This window comes from Lathamus discolor, chromosome 4 (assembly GCF_037157495.1).
Source record: "Lathamus discolor isolate bLatDis1 chromosome 4, bLatDis1.hap1, whole genome shotgun sequence".
NCBI lineage: Eukaryota > Metazoa > Chordata > Aves > Psittaciformes > Psittacidae > Lathamus > Lathamus discolor.
The window spans coordinates 29,575,700-29,593,955 of record NC_088887.1 but is presented as its reverse complement, the minus strand read 5'-3'; the positions used below and the strand labels follow the sequence as shown (position 1 = coordinate 29,593,955).

The window sequence follows — 18,256 nt, the reverse complement described above, 5'->3', positions numbered from 1 at the left end:
AAAGTATAAAGAAAATAGTTACTCCAGTACTCAAGGTCCTCACTTAAGAATTAAGGAAGCTTTGAGATACTTTTCTTACAGCAACACAATCATGGGAATACCCAAAGGAGTCAGGAAAGAAGGACGGATAAAGATTATTTCTCACACTGACATCAGCCATGCTTCATCCAGCTTCCCTACTGGGCAGGAGGTGGGAAGATTGTAGCAGGAACAGTAAAAGACAGGAGAAAATTGTCTAAGAAGTGTCTGTAATAAAGATGAACTTGTCCCTCCCTACTTCCCTCCCTTCTGAAGTGATCTAAGTGGGAATCTTTGCTGTTATATTTCTCAACATCAAATCAAATGAAGCGCTATTGCTACTCATCCAACTTCTGGTGCATTTTAAGAATAATTATGAGGTTGAAAGTTAGTTAGTCAGTCTGTATCAGTGAGCACACGTGCAGTGGTGACCCACTTATTTTAGGTGATGCTAAGTATATAGCATAAGGGTCCTGAATCCTGAGCCCCAAGTACTTTTACCAAGATCACCAGACCTCAGCAGATCCAGTTCAAAGCTTAAAACAGTTAATACATTCACATTTATCAGGTACAGTTAGTTTGTCTTGTATGGAGTGAGATATGTGGGCTAATTACTGATCATTTTGCAGATAGTGTCTTTCATGATCAGTAAAACACTGATTTAAATGCTCAGAGAGTCTTATCTTTCTGTTGGGGCTAAAAAAGATGTCTGTTAAAAGTAGAAGATAAGGTTTAATGAGACAGTATTACATTTTCCATAAAGGCTCTAACAGGTGTTGGAACCTAAATCGCAAATACATTTGGACCTCCTTAGTTCAAATTAGAATCTGATTTACTCATCAAGGACAGATGAAATTTATAAATTAGAAATCAAACGAGTAGTTATGAACAAAAAAAGTCAAACAAGCAGAATGATAATTTGGGCCCACAAAGATACAATTTAATTTTACTGTACTGTGATATGGTACTAACAGTCTGTGAAGGGCTTTTACAAACTGGTCTGAAGACAAATATTCTATACTGCAGTCTAAATAAACAACTTTCAGACAAAGATGTTGCCTGCAATGAGTCCTGCAGATGCTAGAGCTTAGCCAGTACTTCAATGGCTCCATGGTGGGCTTTTGCATTTAATTTCAGTGATAATAAGAACTGCAGTCATCTCATTTGGTCTGTGGGCCAATGCTATAAAATGCCAGGCTGATGGTAATACAAAGGACCTCAGAATCTCCCTGCCCATGCACAGATGTTAAGGTGGAAAACTTTGTATAGCAAGTCATAGGCTGCTTCTGTCTTCATCAGCAGATGACAAATTTCAGCCTGTCACTGTCCTACTGGAAAGTCAATGTTCAGGTCATATCTAGTCCTCAGATAAACACGAGTTAGGTTCATTCTGAAAGCAACTGAATACCCTACATCCTTGGGCAAAATATTGCCATCTGATTCAAGCTGATATGAATGTATGCACATTGGAGGTGATTTCTGAATTTTCAGAGTACATGTAAACGAAAGATGCCTAGTTTAATGTGAGAATAATTCTCTCTCAGCCTTAAGGCTTCAAGTAGGTGCAACAGGTAACAGCAGTAGCAGATTCACTGCCTATTTTTCTTAATGACTTAAGGCGAGGTGCTCCTAGCAAGACTGTAGGAGAAAAGTAAAAATGTCTGAGGCTACAGAATAATCAATTACAGCAACAAAAATGCTCTAAAGGTTTCGTGAGTTAATGCTGATTGTAGGAAACATTTGGAAATTTGCAGAGAAAAGGAAGCCTGACCAAAGCCTGAGGATAGCTTTGAGGTCAGAGAGGTCATCAGCTAGTCCTGAAAAGGAGAATATTACATAAAATAGACTGCCTGGGATCAAAACTCTTCCAGATTAAGATCTTTTTAATGAAAAGTAATTCCTTGCCAGAAGCTTTTGTCTCTCAGTGACCTAATGTCATTCATATATAAATGATATTTTAATCTTTTAGCCCTTTTGGAAGCATTTTGCCCATGCCCAGAAAGAAAAAGGATGTCATTGCCTCTCTTCAGAGAGGGAGTAGGCAGAAAAAGGATGATTCCACCTTTCCTAAAAGGAAAATGTATGTAAGCATGAAACAGGTGTTTATAATTTATTGATCAAATTTCCTGATTGTGTCCACTTTAAAGCATGAGATAAGCCCCAAAATAATGATTGTCTGTCATTCTATTATCATCTAAACCCATGTGAGCTGTCCTTACTCAAATCCAATAACAATTAAAAGAACAAGTGCATAGAGAAGCATTTCAGAAAATAGAGATGCAGACTTTATCTTGAGTGGTTTTATTAAATCTCCTCAAACAGGATCACACGCACGAATCTCAAAGATTAAAAAAATCTAAAGCAGTTTCATCTGCATTTCAGTTTATGCTGTGTTTTTGACAAGATACATTTCAAGCATGTCTAGTCTGTAGAGACCAGGAGTGAGAGCAATCCATCCAGGATCTGCTTTGCGTAATTCAGTACAGCCTTCCTCTCGTAGTGACATTAAAAGCTCTCATGAACCTTCTGAACTAAGCCAATTCTTTGTGTAAGCTAATGTAATGACCACAGGAAGCAACAAGATAAGTGGACTGATCATTCAAGCACTACCATGCCTGTAAAACTTTAAAGCCTCTGTCTCAACATATCTGTAATAATTCTTCTGAGTGAAGATGTTCCAATTAGACTGGAAAGCCAACATCATTCAAATGCCATCAAGCTCAAGAAACTCTTTCCTTAGAATTTGTAAAGGGTTTTCTAGCTCTCTGCTAACCGATTCTCATTTCCACAAGTAGTAAGTGGTTGCCTCATAGAATGTCTCTAGCCTGTAACAAAGACAAGGATTAGAAAAATCAAGTCACTGAAGAAGCCTGCTTAAATTCTCACATCATTTTTCATTGTTAAAGATTTAAAATGAGACCTTAATCTAGTTTATTTATATCCAAGGAAGAATGCTGCGAATATTGAACCAATTCTACAGATTTTAAAGCATCCACCGCTGTGTGACTCTGGTCTTTGGATGACACTGCTTCAAAAGTAAAATTAAAAAAAAGACCTATCCAGTCTGTCCCTGTACAAGAGGACAGTGATTGACTCAGCATCAGGAAATGAAATTATGCAACAAAGACATCCCCATTATCTTAGGTTGTTATTTTGCCTGCTTTTTGAAACCATTATGATAATTCAAAGTGTGGTACTCTGTATTCTGGTTACATTGATTATAAAAGATTTTATATCATGTTTCTTCTCTATAAAAAGGAAAGAGAAAAAAAAACAAACAACACCTTGTCCTCTATACAAAACATAATTCCTGGAATCTTTTCTTCCAAACGCAAGGCATTTAGACAAACAATATCTTTGCTCTGTAGAGAAAGAGGCCTCTTCATCAGTGTAATTAGGAAGACTGGGAAAAACAGGGAAGCGTTGTAATTTCCAGTCACCACAAAATGAGCTGGGAAGATCTGCACCACAGGAGAAAAGTCTTGACAATTCTCTGAGCTGAAACACTTCTTTGTGTAGACTAATAACTATATAAAACAACAAGATGTGTGGACTTGGCCATACAGGGACTACTATGACTGTATATCTTTCAAGCATCTAGCTGAACTTATTTGTAATAATTCTTCTGTGTGAAGGTGATTCAGTGTGTTAGTCACTTGCTAGCCCATACTTGCCTCCAAAACCAGCAGTACATATATCTGACCTGTGCTGAGAGTGTACACATGATTTAGAAACTCCTGTCTTTTCTCAGGTACCTGCTATATACAAGACCTGGTTGATCTACAGTAAGAAAGTAGCAGATTTCACTGTTTTCTCACTTTTTTTGTGTTGTTTTGAAGCTCTCAGATATAAATAGGGGTTTTTTTTCAGCACATAAGTATTTCACGATTTATATGCTTTAAATCTCTGAACTGTTTGACATATACCCAGCACTTTAGATGGATGGCAAGTTCCTACTCTCTAATTCTGATCTACCAGTACAGGCCAGTTTGTTTTGTTCTTGGCACAGAGGAAGCAAGCAACCATCCTTAGGACTGCTAGATTTCCTGCGAAGCTCTGGTGCAGGGAACAGAAGACAGAGCTAATGAGCTGACAATAGCATGACCACATCCAGTTTGATTTTGTCCAAATTTGACTGACATTTTGATAAAGGTAGAGGAATGCATAAAGTCTTAATTAGCTGGTGTCAAATCACAGGATGTAATTTTCAGGGGATTCTTGATAATAACTAAATCTAAAACAAACATAGAAGAAGAAGGAACTTAAGATTTTTCATTACAGCAAAAAGTACAAGTTCAAATTAAGACAGAAGGGAAAGCAATCCATCTGGGGTGATATTCATCAAGGGGCTTTTTTCGGTTAAAATTGGCAGCATCTCCAAACAAAGGAGAACAAAACATCTTGTAAGAGAACAGAACATTTCTTTTGTTTCATGGGCTTTTATTACTGCCAAAGTCAACACGTAAAAGTATTCTCATTGGACTAAAAGTCTACAGAGTAGAATGAAAAAAACAAAGAAGTGGGTGGTACAGGACTGTATCTCAGAAGACCCCGAGAACTCACCATCTCCCCTTCTGCCTGAGGAAGGATCTGTGTGTCAGTCAACTGCTCGTTCTGTGAAAATCTCTATGGATGTGACTGGGGAAAGATGACAATATTTCAGCTCCAAAACATAAAATAATAACTATCCTGCTCCATCTTTGTCAATGTGTTTTAGTGTTAATTACAGCATTTACAAATACTCAATTCAGTTTTCTCTGGGCTGGCTCTGATGCTGCAATATTTACTTAATTCAAAGAAACACAGTTATTTACTTTGGTAGCAATTTTGTCACCAGATAATTTGATATTAGGATTTGATCCGTTCTCATTAACCAAATATTTTTCTTTGTTTTACTTTTTAAAAACTTATTTCTTGGCTATGAAGTAGTGGATTCTTTTCTGGTATTAGCCTATTACTCTCTGTTACTTTGAACTGAAAACTCTTAATTATAACAGCAAAAGAAACAAGTGCTGGACTTGCATCCCATCATGATTTATTAGGAATAAAGATCAGCTTTCAAGATGATAATGTATGGGATTCCTATTCTGAAATCAAATTTCAAGTGGAAAAATCACTTTATTTATGGAATGCTCTATACACAGATTGCAAAATAATGATCATAGAACTTGCATGCTAAGAATAAATACATAATGAATTGATAAAAAATTATTTGCAAGGTTCTGATACTGTGATATCTAAAATCAAACCAAGAAATCTGGCAAGAAAATGATATAATTTTTTCCATTCTGTTTTTACTTTCTTAAGTATTACCTGGAAAGTAGATTTGGTTATAAAAACTGAGCAAGAATTACTATAAAGTGATTTCATCTGAATATATGGAGGCTGTTTTGATATTTGTTACACAAAACCTTTTCAGAACATATTTTATATGTCCTGGCTTACTAAAAATGTTCATAATTTACTCCACACTAATATTTCGATATAAGTGTTAGTGGATGGCCTAAACCGAATGATGCTTATTTGTACTGGAAAAGCTCCAGGAACCGGAGTCATATTACCATTGAGCCATTCACTGTGTGCAGTCTTTGCTGCTGAGAGTTTACAAGATAACTGTTTTATGCAAATCATTTAGTTTTTGGAGCAGTGTACTCTTACTGAAACAATCTGTTCCTCAACCACGCAACCTCCTACTCACTTGTTCACAGGTTTGCCAGTGCTTAGGTCCCATTATCTCAGCTGGATATGACACAGTGCTTTGCAGTACATGAAGCCCCCACAAGTTTCTTGTCATCCTTGTTGTGCAATGGGTTGGTGTCACTGTAGCAGGACAGCCGCCCCAACAGCTCAGTTGAGGAGGATGCTTCCCATCCAAGATGATGGGTCAGAATTTGCCAGGGCTTTGGCTCCTGGCTCTGCCACAGATTCTGTGCAACCATAAGAAATCATTTCAGGTCAGTTCCAAAACCTGTGTCATGGTCAGCTGGTAAGGCCAAACTGCTCATTGCTTGGTAGGCACTTCCACCGTGCTCCCATGATCAGACTGTTCACTATCCATGCTTGTAGATACAGTATCACTCTAAACCAAAAGTGACGGACCTCAAATCTAGATGAAGGATTCTTGTAGCTGGAATTGCTCCTGTGTAAAAGACAAATGGCAGCTTTTGCCTAGTTATGTATCTAGTCTGTTAGCTGTGTGGAACAGGATTTCTTGCTGTCTCGCGTATGCGACCAGTATCTGTTACAACTGGGATCCCTGTTTCCATTAACATAGCAGTGTAATGTTGTTTTCCAAGTTCAGAGTCAACTCTAATCCCATCCACGCATTTCAGTGACAGTCATGTTTGTGCATGGTAAGATGAACTCTATTGTTACTGGGAAGAATAACTGACAAAGTTTGACCTTCCCTTCCAGTTCTTCATACCCATTTACTCATTTGTGATATTGATATAAAGCAATCTGGTAGGTGTAAGCTTTAAAGGAATTTAAAGGCTTTTCAAACATATACTATGCAATTAATCCATCTAGGCGTCATCCTCAAATATTTGAAATTCATTTGTCAAATTTGCTGCATCAAAACCCTTTCAGATGACTACTCCTGAACGTCATTAAACTCAGACAGTGCTGTGTAAATGAGTGCTCTTGACTGACTCTATAAACAGCCTGTGACTTTCCTGAGAAATTACGCTTCTCTATTTATCAATTTTCCTCTCCTGTTTCAAGGCAGAGGTGGGCTCAGTCTAATATCTGCCCAAACCCCTTCCTAAGAACAAGCCTCCCCCATACCTCCTCTTTTCCATTCAAGGACTGCTTAGTAAAAGCCCAGGACTTTTCAGTCCTGGACCTCTTCTGAATAAAGAGACAATGAAGCATCATGATTTTAAGTGGGGAAGATTAAACCCTGTAATGGTGAATGCTGAAATTCTTTTTATTACATCTGTTATGCTAGATTTGGACCAGGATAATGGAAAAGTCATACACTAACTTACTATATTCCATAATCCTCAAGGATCTCTTTTAATATGAGGATTAACTGTAAGAGCGGATAAGTTGATGTGTGGCTCATACTACATTATATTTTTTCAGTGTAACTAGAAGCTTAAATCTATCAAATGTCTGCAATTCTAGTAAAGAAAGAGATTGCTCTTTCAAAAGGAAAGAAAACCAAAGGAAAATTAAACTTCCTTGACCATTGACATTTTGGTTAGTATATACTGGGATTGTTATTTATGGTGTTGAAAGATTTTGGTGTGGAAAAGTGATCTGTTATATTCTGAGCATGTAGCCAGAGCAGGTTTACATATGCCTATGCTTTAGAAATTTTTCAGACATCTGATTTTCTAATCAAGAAGCTAAAGTTTGGAGGGGAGAAAAAAAAATAAAAATGAGAAAAAGAGCTCATTCACTATCTTGTCTCTTGCCATCAAGCAAAGCAGTTGAGCTCCTCTGTGTATGTATGTTGATCATTGTCAGTAATTCTGTAACCATCAGAGTTCTGTTCTGTTAGTAAGTCTAAGATGTAATGGAGGAGACATCATCGCCCACTTTTGCATTTGGATGTCAGCTAGCACCACAGCCCTCATTAGAAATTGTGTTGGATTACCAGTTCAAAACTAAAGTAGATATTCACCTTCATTATAAGCAGGTAATGCTGACTAGACAGAACAGGTCTGCACTCTGATATGCTACTCTGATACGCCATTTGAGACCCCCATATATATACATCTGCCACCTTTTCTTAGAAGCTAAGGAATGCTTTACTTGAAGTGGTATGGAGACACTAGCATGTGCAGAACTCGCTTTGCTGTATTCACTCTAGTTTGCTACTGTTTAGCTGAAGTAAAATGTTCTAGTGAGATGCTGGCTTAAAGAAATTATGATGTAAAGTATCTCTTCAGGACAAGACTGGTTTTCTTTCAAATTGCTCTTTTTGGTAGACCATCACAGAAGCAGAATCATTTTCCAAATCTCAGTCCAAGCATATAATGCATTCTTTGTAGAGGATATATAGGTCCAAAAAGACTATGATATTAGTGTCTCTGTCACTGTGCAATGGTGAGTGAGCAAACATAATTTTGGGAGTTGAATACTAATGCTTTCTGAATTCCACGTAAAACGATTGACAATCATTTTTTTCTATTATTTCATTCATAATCAAAAAAAAAAAAAAAGGAAAGAAAAAGAACAGCATGGTGGTGGTATAAATTAATACCTTTTGCTTCACAACGCTGGATAATTAGAAATGTATTTTAAATCGATAACTAATGTTCAGTTTTGCCTAGTAACTTCTGATAAAATAAACAGATTATAATACCAATAATTGAAAATACAAATACACTTTTCTTATATATCCATCATAAAACAGAGAAAACAAAAAAATCAGTCCAGTTACTTGCCTTTGTAAGTTACCTTTAACATGCATGGGAAAGCAACCTACCATAGATCAAGACAATTGACAAACCAAGTAGACAGGAAAATATTCGTATCTTCAATTAGATTTCACTCTAGCTTCTGAAAGTACTCCTCTCGTACCGAAGAGTCCAGCTGTTTTCTGTTCCGGGCTCCCATTAAAGCTGACTGCATACCTTTAGGATAAAGTTTGAAAGAGTTTATGTCACACATAAAAAGCAAGAGAAAAAAAAAAAAGAGAAAAAAGAGACAGAAATAAAAAATATAGTGACTGCCTTACAAAATAGCTATCTAAATACGGCCTGATAATATTGTCTAATTTGGGAATTTCTCAAGTCAATTACAGTAGGAGGTTTTTTGTGTGCCCAGATGAATTTGTAAGGCTTTTTTAGCATTACACTTATATCCAAGAATACTCTTCACATAAGATGTTGTTTATCATCAATTTATGATACTTTCATATTAAACAAGCATTCAGGCTTCAGCAGCAGATGCAAAGTGTCTGAATATTCTGCACAAAGTCAGGCTTGAATGTGGTTTTGTGCAGGGTTTTGGAACTGAACCACAGAACAGTTCATTTTCTGTCACTATACTGTGCTAAAATTGCATCTTGGCTTTTCAATGAGAAGTTTTATCAGCTCTATATACTTTAAAAATTTGTTAAGAGTTAGGACAGTTTCTCCTTACACCACTTAAAGCAGATTCGATATGTACACATATTTTGTGTCACTGTGATATAGTCACAGTTTTAACTGCATTTGTGGGTGCATATTTGTTTTCTTCTAATGTTAAGTCTGGATATATATTTAAAGTGTGGGGTCTTAGTTTTTGAACAGTGAGAACAAGAAAAGGTTAACACTTGATTTGAAACTGTAAAAGAGATCACTTGATATACTTGATACAAGTAGAGGACTCAAGAACAGATTCAGAAAAACTTTTATTTCACAGTTTATTGAAGTAAGTGGAATATGAATAGAAGAGTGGACATGTCTACACATTATGAAACGTTATTAAACATAATAGTTTAAGAAAAAATAAGATTATGCTTTTGCATTTTTGTCTTGCCAGGGCACTTTGAACATTTTAAAAAAGACCTTGAAAAATTTAAAGCTTTCTAATCTCAAACACAACTATACCGTATCTGTCACTGCAGCATGAGTCAGAGGGAGAAAATATGCCATAGGCAAAGAAATGGTGAACTAGAATATTTGGATAAACTTATATTGAGTAAGAAAAAAGAAATACATAATAAAACCCAAATCAATTTGTCTGGGAAAGACTGACTCTTTTGTGTGCAATAGTGCAATATAGTATCTACAAAATTGGCTATATCTCATCAATGCTGTGTCGTAAAGCTGAATACTTAGTCAATGCATTAAATACACTGTGCATTATGACTTCTTGATCTAGTTGTATGTTGCTAATACAAATCTGGAAATACAAGTGAGGTCCAGTAGAAACAAAAGAAACAGAGTATTAAATGTACCTGTAGTTTTACCTTAGTGAGTCTGGTAGCAGCTAAACTAATTAATTCTGTGATTGAACTGTTGATTGGCTTTGGATGAAATTAAAGTTGCTATAGTAATTGATTCAAGGTAAGGAAGTGGAAATTGATATAAGACCATATGATGGTGATGTTGAATTGATAGCAAGCTTCTGGAGTGTTTGCCTTTGGAAGCTGAGTTAGCTTTATTTTCCAGTTGTTATAATTGTCCATTGATATAGAAATCAATATTGTAATTTGAATACTTAACACCAGATTTCAGATTGCAGTTTATACAGAGTCTTCATTTTTTAAAGTAGTAAAAGATATCACAGTTTTAATTAGATTGCTTTGGATATTTTTTTCATTTTTTGCCATATCAGGTACGTGATAGCCTTCAGAGATGACTGAAGACTTATCTGGAATCTGTTCAATCTTAGTAAGAAAGAGTATGAATACCTACTGCTCCTGTGTGGTTTGCTTCTCAACTACCAGTTGACACCAACATACCGGGTTAATTCTCCACCTTGTTTAATAAACAGGAGAAAGTCATCAAATGTTTACATCCTAGAAATAGGAATAATAATTATCTGATAAAACACAGTATTGAAGAATGTGAGGCCTTATTTTGAAACTCAAACACTGTGTTGCCATATTGCTGCAAACCAGAATCCTAAAGAACAGCATTTCGTCTCAGTTCTGTTGTCAGAGGCAGCCTGAAACCTTCCATAAATAAGATCTAAGGCATTACAAACAGAAGCCACTGAAATTCACATTTTTTAATTAAGCTGCAAGGTCTGCTCGAAATTATACAAACAAAATTGAAAATACATTATCTCCCTAAGACCTTCAAATTATGCTTTTAGTTCCTCTAATATTAAAGCAGGGCAGAGTGCAAAAAAGCTATTTCTTTTGATGAATTACATTGTTAGGTTCTGATTCAACTTTTACTATATCCTGTAACATTTAAAATGAGTGTCACTAGAAATATTAAAATTGCTATAAATCTTGTGTATAAAAGCATGAAATCTCATTGCTGTGTTAAACAGTCATGTGGTTTCTGACTATTCACAAAGTTCTGCTTCATTTCTGTTTATTAATTGCATTTGAGAACTGTGCAACTGCTGCCTATTCTGTTTGCTTGAGCACGGCGCCTAATAGGCACTCACATCCTTGATTTACCTGACAAGCATGTAGAAGTGGTGCTGTGCAGCTATGATTTTGGAGCAATGATACATTTCACTGACTGCATGCAGCAGATAGTCGTGATTTAGAACTCAAATTAAAAGCTCAGAAGTTTACCATAGACTTCAGGAGGTCCAGGATGGACGGAAGGTTGCTAGCCCATTGCTCCATTTGTTTTTAAGGAAAACTTTTGTTTCTGATCAGGAAAGAAACATCACCTGTCTGGATGTGCTGCACACAGAGGCACCACAATTGTCTTGAGGTCAGAAACAAAATTGAGTTCTCTGGACTCAAGCCCAAATGTTTTGTTTTTATATAGAATGAATTAAAAAAAATATTAAAAAAAAATCAGAAATTAAATTTAGAATCCAAAAGGTGTTTGAAGTATGTACCTCACAATTGGGGTCTGAAAAAACCCTTCAACAACCTCTTCTGAGGTACACTGCCTGACCCCTGCTTATAATTTAAGTCACATTTGGGTCACTATTTAATGGTCTAAATGGGACTTAAGTTAAACAAAGGCTATATGCACTTCTCTGCTACCTTGAAATGTAAGCATACACCTATGGAGCTTGTAACATCTTTTCCTTCTATTTTTTTAGTATGGGGGTAGAAGCACCAATGCCTATTTTCAAAAGTGAGCTAGCACTTCACCATGTGTATCTTGTACATGTACATTCACGTATACATATATACATGTGAAAGATGTATATGTACATGTACATATGTACAAGAATGGAGATGAAGGTTCCTGATATAATATCAAAAATAACATATTGGTTCCTTTATTCAAGATTGTATCATGTTAGCAAAGAAACTGAGCATCTGGTACGAAATCAATAAATGTGAACATTTCACAGAAGCAAATTACTCTCTGAGGAGAAATTGATCTCTAAAGATCATATTTTAAAAAATATTTCATCTTTATGAATAAGCGATGGGGGTCATGTCGGATTAATAAAGAGACAGACTAGGAAATAGATACTTTATAATGAAATGCATTTGTATGTGTGTGCCCCCCCCCCCGCTATCTTAATTATATCAGCATACAAACTCACAAGTGTTTCACTGTTTATAGATGAGATTTCCATATGTCCCTGCATTGTTAAGATGGAAAGTCTCATAGTAAGTTTGATGTATTTGTGCTTTTCCATTCCTGTTTTACTTAAGCATGCTTCAAGGTCCTGCTGTATTTCCACAAAATTCTAGATTTTTCTGAGACACAAAGTGATAGCACCCCAGCATCTACAATTTAATCCTGCAAATTCAGAGCTTAGAATTTAGATTTAACAGGAAACACCATTCTGTAAATTTGCTGATTTTTAATGCAGCTTTCCTTATGTCATCTATCTACAGCAAATTAAATGAAGAAAATAACAATGCACAGTAGAAAAGCTTGTAATTAAAGCATTATATGCTGACGCACATGAAAAAAATATGCTATTATTTATCATCAACTTTTCTTGTATTTTGTCTGCAGTTTGAAATCCATCAAATACTTTCCATAGATAAGCTTCAGTTTGGGGGACAAAATGGGGTGTATATGAGAGACATCTCATTTAAAAGAAAGTGAGTATGCTGGGAGAAAGTTATGGACATTGATCCTGCTGCACTGAAGAAGCTTTCCCCAGCACAGGGAATCATCATTGCTATACAGACTGATGTACAAAGTCCACCACTTTAACTTACTCTTTATGCTAATGAATAAATCCAGGAAAATGTGATTTCATTTAATGATGATAGAACAATGAGATGCTGCCTGGACCAAAACTGATCATATGCAACTCATATGCTGTACTTACTTACATATATGTAAGATTTACATGTACCTTACACTACAAAGTTATTATTTAGGTCTCTGTGATTGCGTGATTTTTTCCTGAAAGCCTGCTTTTATAGCCATCATCATCCTGCCATCAGCACCTGTGTGCACAGGCAGTGGTAGTGCTCTTGTTAGGAATGATACAACTTGTTTGCTTATCTGTGTCTTCTTCCTTGGGGATGCAAACTGAATAGGGTTTAATGAAACAATTCAGCAAAGTCGAGGACATTAGGAGTCCAATGCTGGTGGGAGATGTTCAACCACAACCTGTCCAAGAAATCAAGCCAGAATGACAAAAGCCCTTCTTCATTTATCTCTTCCTGGAAAAAATACGGATTTCTGGATGCTGAGTAGCAGGGGCAGTATCTGTCACATGAGACTAAGAAATGCACAGCCGAAGCTTTGTGCAAGCTTTGGTAATTTCGAATGGTTAGATACCTTCTTTCACTGAGGATCTTCTGGGGACCTCCGTTCAGCACTGATTGCCATCTGTTGCCCATTCATCATGGAGAACTTAAAAGGTCTTGGCCTGTGTAAAGAGGGTCACTCCAGCCAAGCTGGTGAATTTAGGCTCTTGTACTCCAAGGATCAGACCCAAAGCTTGGACAAAGCAGACTCGTTTTTTAATTTCTTAGTGAATTTTTATAAAGCGCAAAACTGTCCTGTCTTTGGACACATATAGGACACACTCTATTCTGTCTTTCTCTCTTTCCAGTATATCTTTTTTATACAGTACTAGACATATGTAAGTCAATGTACATAAAGTGTCACAAAGTTGTGTCTGATTGTAAAATGCAAAGCATATTGAGGAGAAACTAAAATAAAAAAGTTGAGGAAAGTGTTGTCGAAGGAGCAAAGCCACATATGTTTAAAGAAATATTTGGAAGTGATCCAATAATACCGTTAGTTTAAAATGCAATTTTGTCATGGCTTCATTGTTCCTACTAATTGTTACAGGGAAGAGTGTTTTTGTGTTAACACAGGCACGGTGGGACGGCCTGACAGGGCGCATAACCTTCAACAAAACGGATGGCTTACGGAAGGATTTTGATTTGGACATTATTAGCCTCAAGGAGGAAGGAACAGAAAAGGTAACTAGATCTTTTGTAAAACAATGACAAAAAGTTAATTTGACAGGGGCATAGGAAAATTCATTCTCCTCAGCTTAAGACTCCTGTGCTTGGGGTAAAAACCACTTTTTCCAAGATTATTTAAGTCAAAGTGAAAACAGAGCTACTAAGATTGATTTATTGTTTTACAATGTGTACCTTACATTTTGAGGTGTGGGATAGGAATTTGCAACGGCAGTAATTATATGAATGAAAATAATTATTTCAAGTGGATATTACCTTCAGTTCTCACCACTGTAACTCGGTGTGGTAAACTCGTATAGAGAGGTAAACCCTACGATTCTATGACCTTACACGTACTGCTTTTATTAAATGTGACATGAGGGAGAGAGGAAAGAAGGTGCTTGAATAGATAACCTCAACAAGAACTGAGATGTTAAAAATAGGTCATATTTTTCAGATTAGATTAGTTCTATTTCCCTTTCTCACTCAGCCAGCAAACATGGGCTCTCAATGGGCAGTACCAAGCTCCTTTCACCACCACCTAGGAGGTGGCTGCTCTTGAGTGTCTAAAAATCCCTGACACAGGTATTGCCACCAGCTCATGTCAGCTGGAGACAGCATTGTCCCTTGCTCTGTGTACACTGTCTTGACTCTGAATGATAATTGCTGATGGGTTAATTGAGGCTTTAAATGTAATTACTCCCACACAGCTCTCCAGACTGATTCCCTTTTCATTTTTAATGAAGCACTCTGTTTATTTTTCTCTGTACAAAGGCTGCTGGCGAGGTTTCTAATCATTTATATAAAGTGTGGAAGAAGGTTTGTACACAGACAGGTGATGCAAAAAACCTTTGGGCTGGGTCTTCAGACTCATCCTTTGGGTTTTTGAAAGTGACTTATATTGCAGTTTAGAGACAACAGTCTGTCAGAGATTATGAATTTTTCTGGTAGAATAAGTTTCACCCCAACTTGAGACACTGTAATTCCAAATAGTAAGACTTTGATAGCATTCAGCTTTTTCACCAAAATATTTTTGTAATTATTATTTTATTTTTCGGGAGCTGTGATTTTCCCCTCTGACTGGAGGCTCCTGGTTAAAGCAAAAGCAGCTCTTTTCTCAGTTGTTACCCTTCCCAATTCACCTAAAATTTACCATGAATGGTAAATTTACACAATTTTGAATGTGTATTAGCATCAGCAGCAAGGACTGTTTTAACATGCAGGATTGGGGAGTTTTTTGCCTCCCACAAAATATGCACTATGCAGGCAATGTTCAAGCATTGTTGACTCAAAATTTTGACAAGTGTGTTATTAGCTTCTTACAGAAAATAATACAGATGATTAAGTGGGTGCTGTCATCCACTAACATATGGAAATTGGAACTAAGCCTGTTTATAAAAGATCTAAATTACCCCAGGAATCTAATCCTTTTTTAATGTGAGGTTCCTCTGCCTAGTGGAAAAGGCACTAAGTGGGAGTCAGAGACAAGCTCCATGTGCTGCTCCCCACTGGAGGTACAACCCACAGTTGCCATTCTGTAAGAAGATAACAACCGCATTAATCATGCTTAAAGTGTTCTGCAGTCACAAGATAAAAATTTCTTATAATGCTTAGAATTATATTTTGCACATATTTCACACAGATCTCACAATTTCCCACCCCTCCTATAGACACAGTTAAAAAAGATTTTGGTTTGGTGTTGTTTTGGGAGGGATTTTAATGCTACAGAGTAGACCAGTGTAAAACAACCTGTAGTACTCTTCATGTGTTCTTACAAAGCACATACTTAACAACCTTGTTTTAATCTTCAGTGAATCAGGCTAAGGCCACCATTTCCCTCATTACTGGTGCATAGATCATCCTACCTGACATGCAGAACGCTGTTGGACCAATCTCACTTTTGACTCTTGGCATTTTGTGTTACGCTGAATTGATTTAAACCAAATTACAATTGGTTCAAAGCACAGGCCTGCTGAGAAGGGCATATGACACCTCTCAAACTTGTCACTAAACTGCAATAACTCCCCTGGATTCACCACAGCAATGTACTACCTTGACCTCATTCTTCCAGTGCCCCTCCAACCTCCTCCATCACTCTAATCAAGGTTGACCTGCGGTGTCATTCTTTTACCCAGACCTAGAGTGGTATCCTGGTGTATTTTGTATACACTGTGACTGTGTTGCTCAATGTTCTTCGTTGTTCTCCTCTTCCCTGCTGCCAGCCAATAAAAGCATATCAAGTCAGTAACAATGAGCAGAATGGCTTTTGATTAACTCAGCCAACCCGGTGTAAATTCAAGGACACTGGTTATTTACTATATTCTTGGCACTCGCTATCATAACACCCAACATCCAGTGTACTTTCTAGATCAGTTTCCCAACATGATCTAGTTTTGGAAACAAAGGGAATGACTGATAAATGCTTGAAAAAATAATTTTTAGAAACGGCATGACAAAAAAAATTGTGCAAGAAGAAAGCAATGGCATCCAGGGACACAAACCCAAAGTTTGTTTGAAATGATACTGTTATTACTCCACATCCACAGTCAGCATGCACAAACTAATCTGCTGGGTTTGGTACAAAGGCAGTGCCATCTCTGCCTCAGCTAACAACCAAAGAAAAAGAGTCCAGCCTGTGTCTGAAATGACTGAGCATCTGACAGCAGATAGAGACCTCCAGTACAGAGAATAAGTGGGTTTTGTCTTAGACTTACTTGGCAGCTTTGGTGGCGATCCCAGCAGGGAGGAACTGAAAGTAGATGCCTCCTGGGTAGAGCTGAAACATGCTGGCAGAGCCGCGTGGTGAAGTGCTCTGTGCATAGGCAATGTCAGTCCCCCAGGCCATCCTTCTGGTGCTCTCCACAAATGTCCAATACCAGCCAAATTTCCTGAGCCAGCTCCTTGCCTGGAGTTTTCTCATGTCAGCCCTCAGCCATGCTGTATATGTAAATCCAAATGCACCAAATGCAAAAAAAACCTGAATATGCTTTCAGACTGTGCTTACATTAAGTAAATATTTACCTGAACAAATTAACATGGTCATAATTTCTGCCTTTATGAGGTGTATATCCAAATCCACTGAAATCATGAAGATCTTTCCCTTGAGGCTTCGGATTGGGCATTATATGATGGAATTCTTCATTACCTCTAAGACTAGAAAGGAATTTGCCTTTGGTCTTTTATATTTACTGAACGAATATTGGTCAGTGTGTGCAATGGTATCACCTTTGTAGCTCTGTCATATATAGTAGCAAGAAATGACAGAATAATCTTTGCTAAACCTGCTGAAGGCACAATGGAAGCAAAAGGCCAGTGCATCCATCAGTCTGCTTTGACATACTTATTCAAGCTTTTAATCTGTTGTGTTGGAAGAGAGAGGTCTTGCCATATGTTTCAACTCTACCATTTGCAAAATGTAAACAAAAAAAAATCATAGAAATAGACATTTGACATTTTTTAGGAGGAAACAAAGCCAATATGTTCCACTTTTGTAGCAAATTGGCTAATACGCCACTGTATTGGCATGCCTTATACTCTTACAGATCATTCATTCCTACCTGCTTTTGAAAGGGTGGTATGTTCCCTGTGTTTTCTAAATCAGTCATTTGATGTTGCTGCCTTACTCGGACCTACAGCTGTTTCCCTTCTCTAGCATTTTGTACTGCTGGTGTCTCTTTCTGTGGTGGCTAGAGCCAGTGCATTCTTCCTAGGTGGTGAGCATTTAGGGAAATGTTTTGGCTCACTGTAGCCAGGCAGCCACTTACCTGCTCTCTTGTGTGCAGATTGGGGTTTGGAACTCATACAGTGGCCTTAACATGACAGACAGCAACAAGGACCGATCAACCAACATCACGGATTCCTTGGCTAACCGGACACTTATTGTCACCACCATTTTGGTAAGTCTCACTGTGTAGTGGTGCCATTATCATCTACAGCCATGCCATAGGATGCAGGTATTGCTGATGATTGCAGGGCTCTCCGTGTTTGCCTTTGCCACCTCTGCCCTGCACTCCATGGCTGTTTTCGTCCACACTAAACAATGTTTTGTTAAACTATCTGTTTTCAAGCAATTGTTTTGATTTAGATTCGCAATCGACATACACATTCATCTAACCACAAGATTGATTCAAAAATATCCCACTGCCAATGAAAGTCTCTTGGGAATCTCTGCTTCCAGAATTGTACAGCTTACTTCAGTATTTCAGAGATGAACCCTGCATACTTTTCTTTCCAGAAGCATTAACACACAGTTTTGTTGTCAGTGCT

At 37.3% G+C, this 18,256-nt stretch overlaps 1 protein-coding gene across 5 annotated transcripts in view; it reads left to right on the top strand.

The window, feature by feature from the left end:
• Positions 1 to 18,256, top strand: part of GRIK1 (glutamate ionotropic receptor kainate type subunit 1) — a 170,678-nt gene that overhangs the window by 120,676 nt on the left and 31,746 nt on the right. For all 5 annotated transcript variants that reach the window (XM_065676788.1, XM_065676786.1, XM_065676787.1 and 2 more), the window contains exons 8-9: positions 13,901 to 14,008; positions 17,773 to 17,886. In XM_065676788.1, coding sequence (XP_065532860.1) covers positions 13,901 to 14,008; positions 17,773 to 17,886 — 222 coding nt within the window. The remainder of the gene's footprint in view (positions 1 to 13,900; positions 14,009 to 17,772; positions 17,887 to 18,256) is intronic.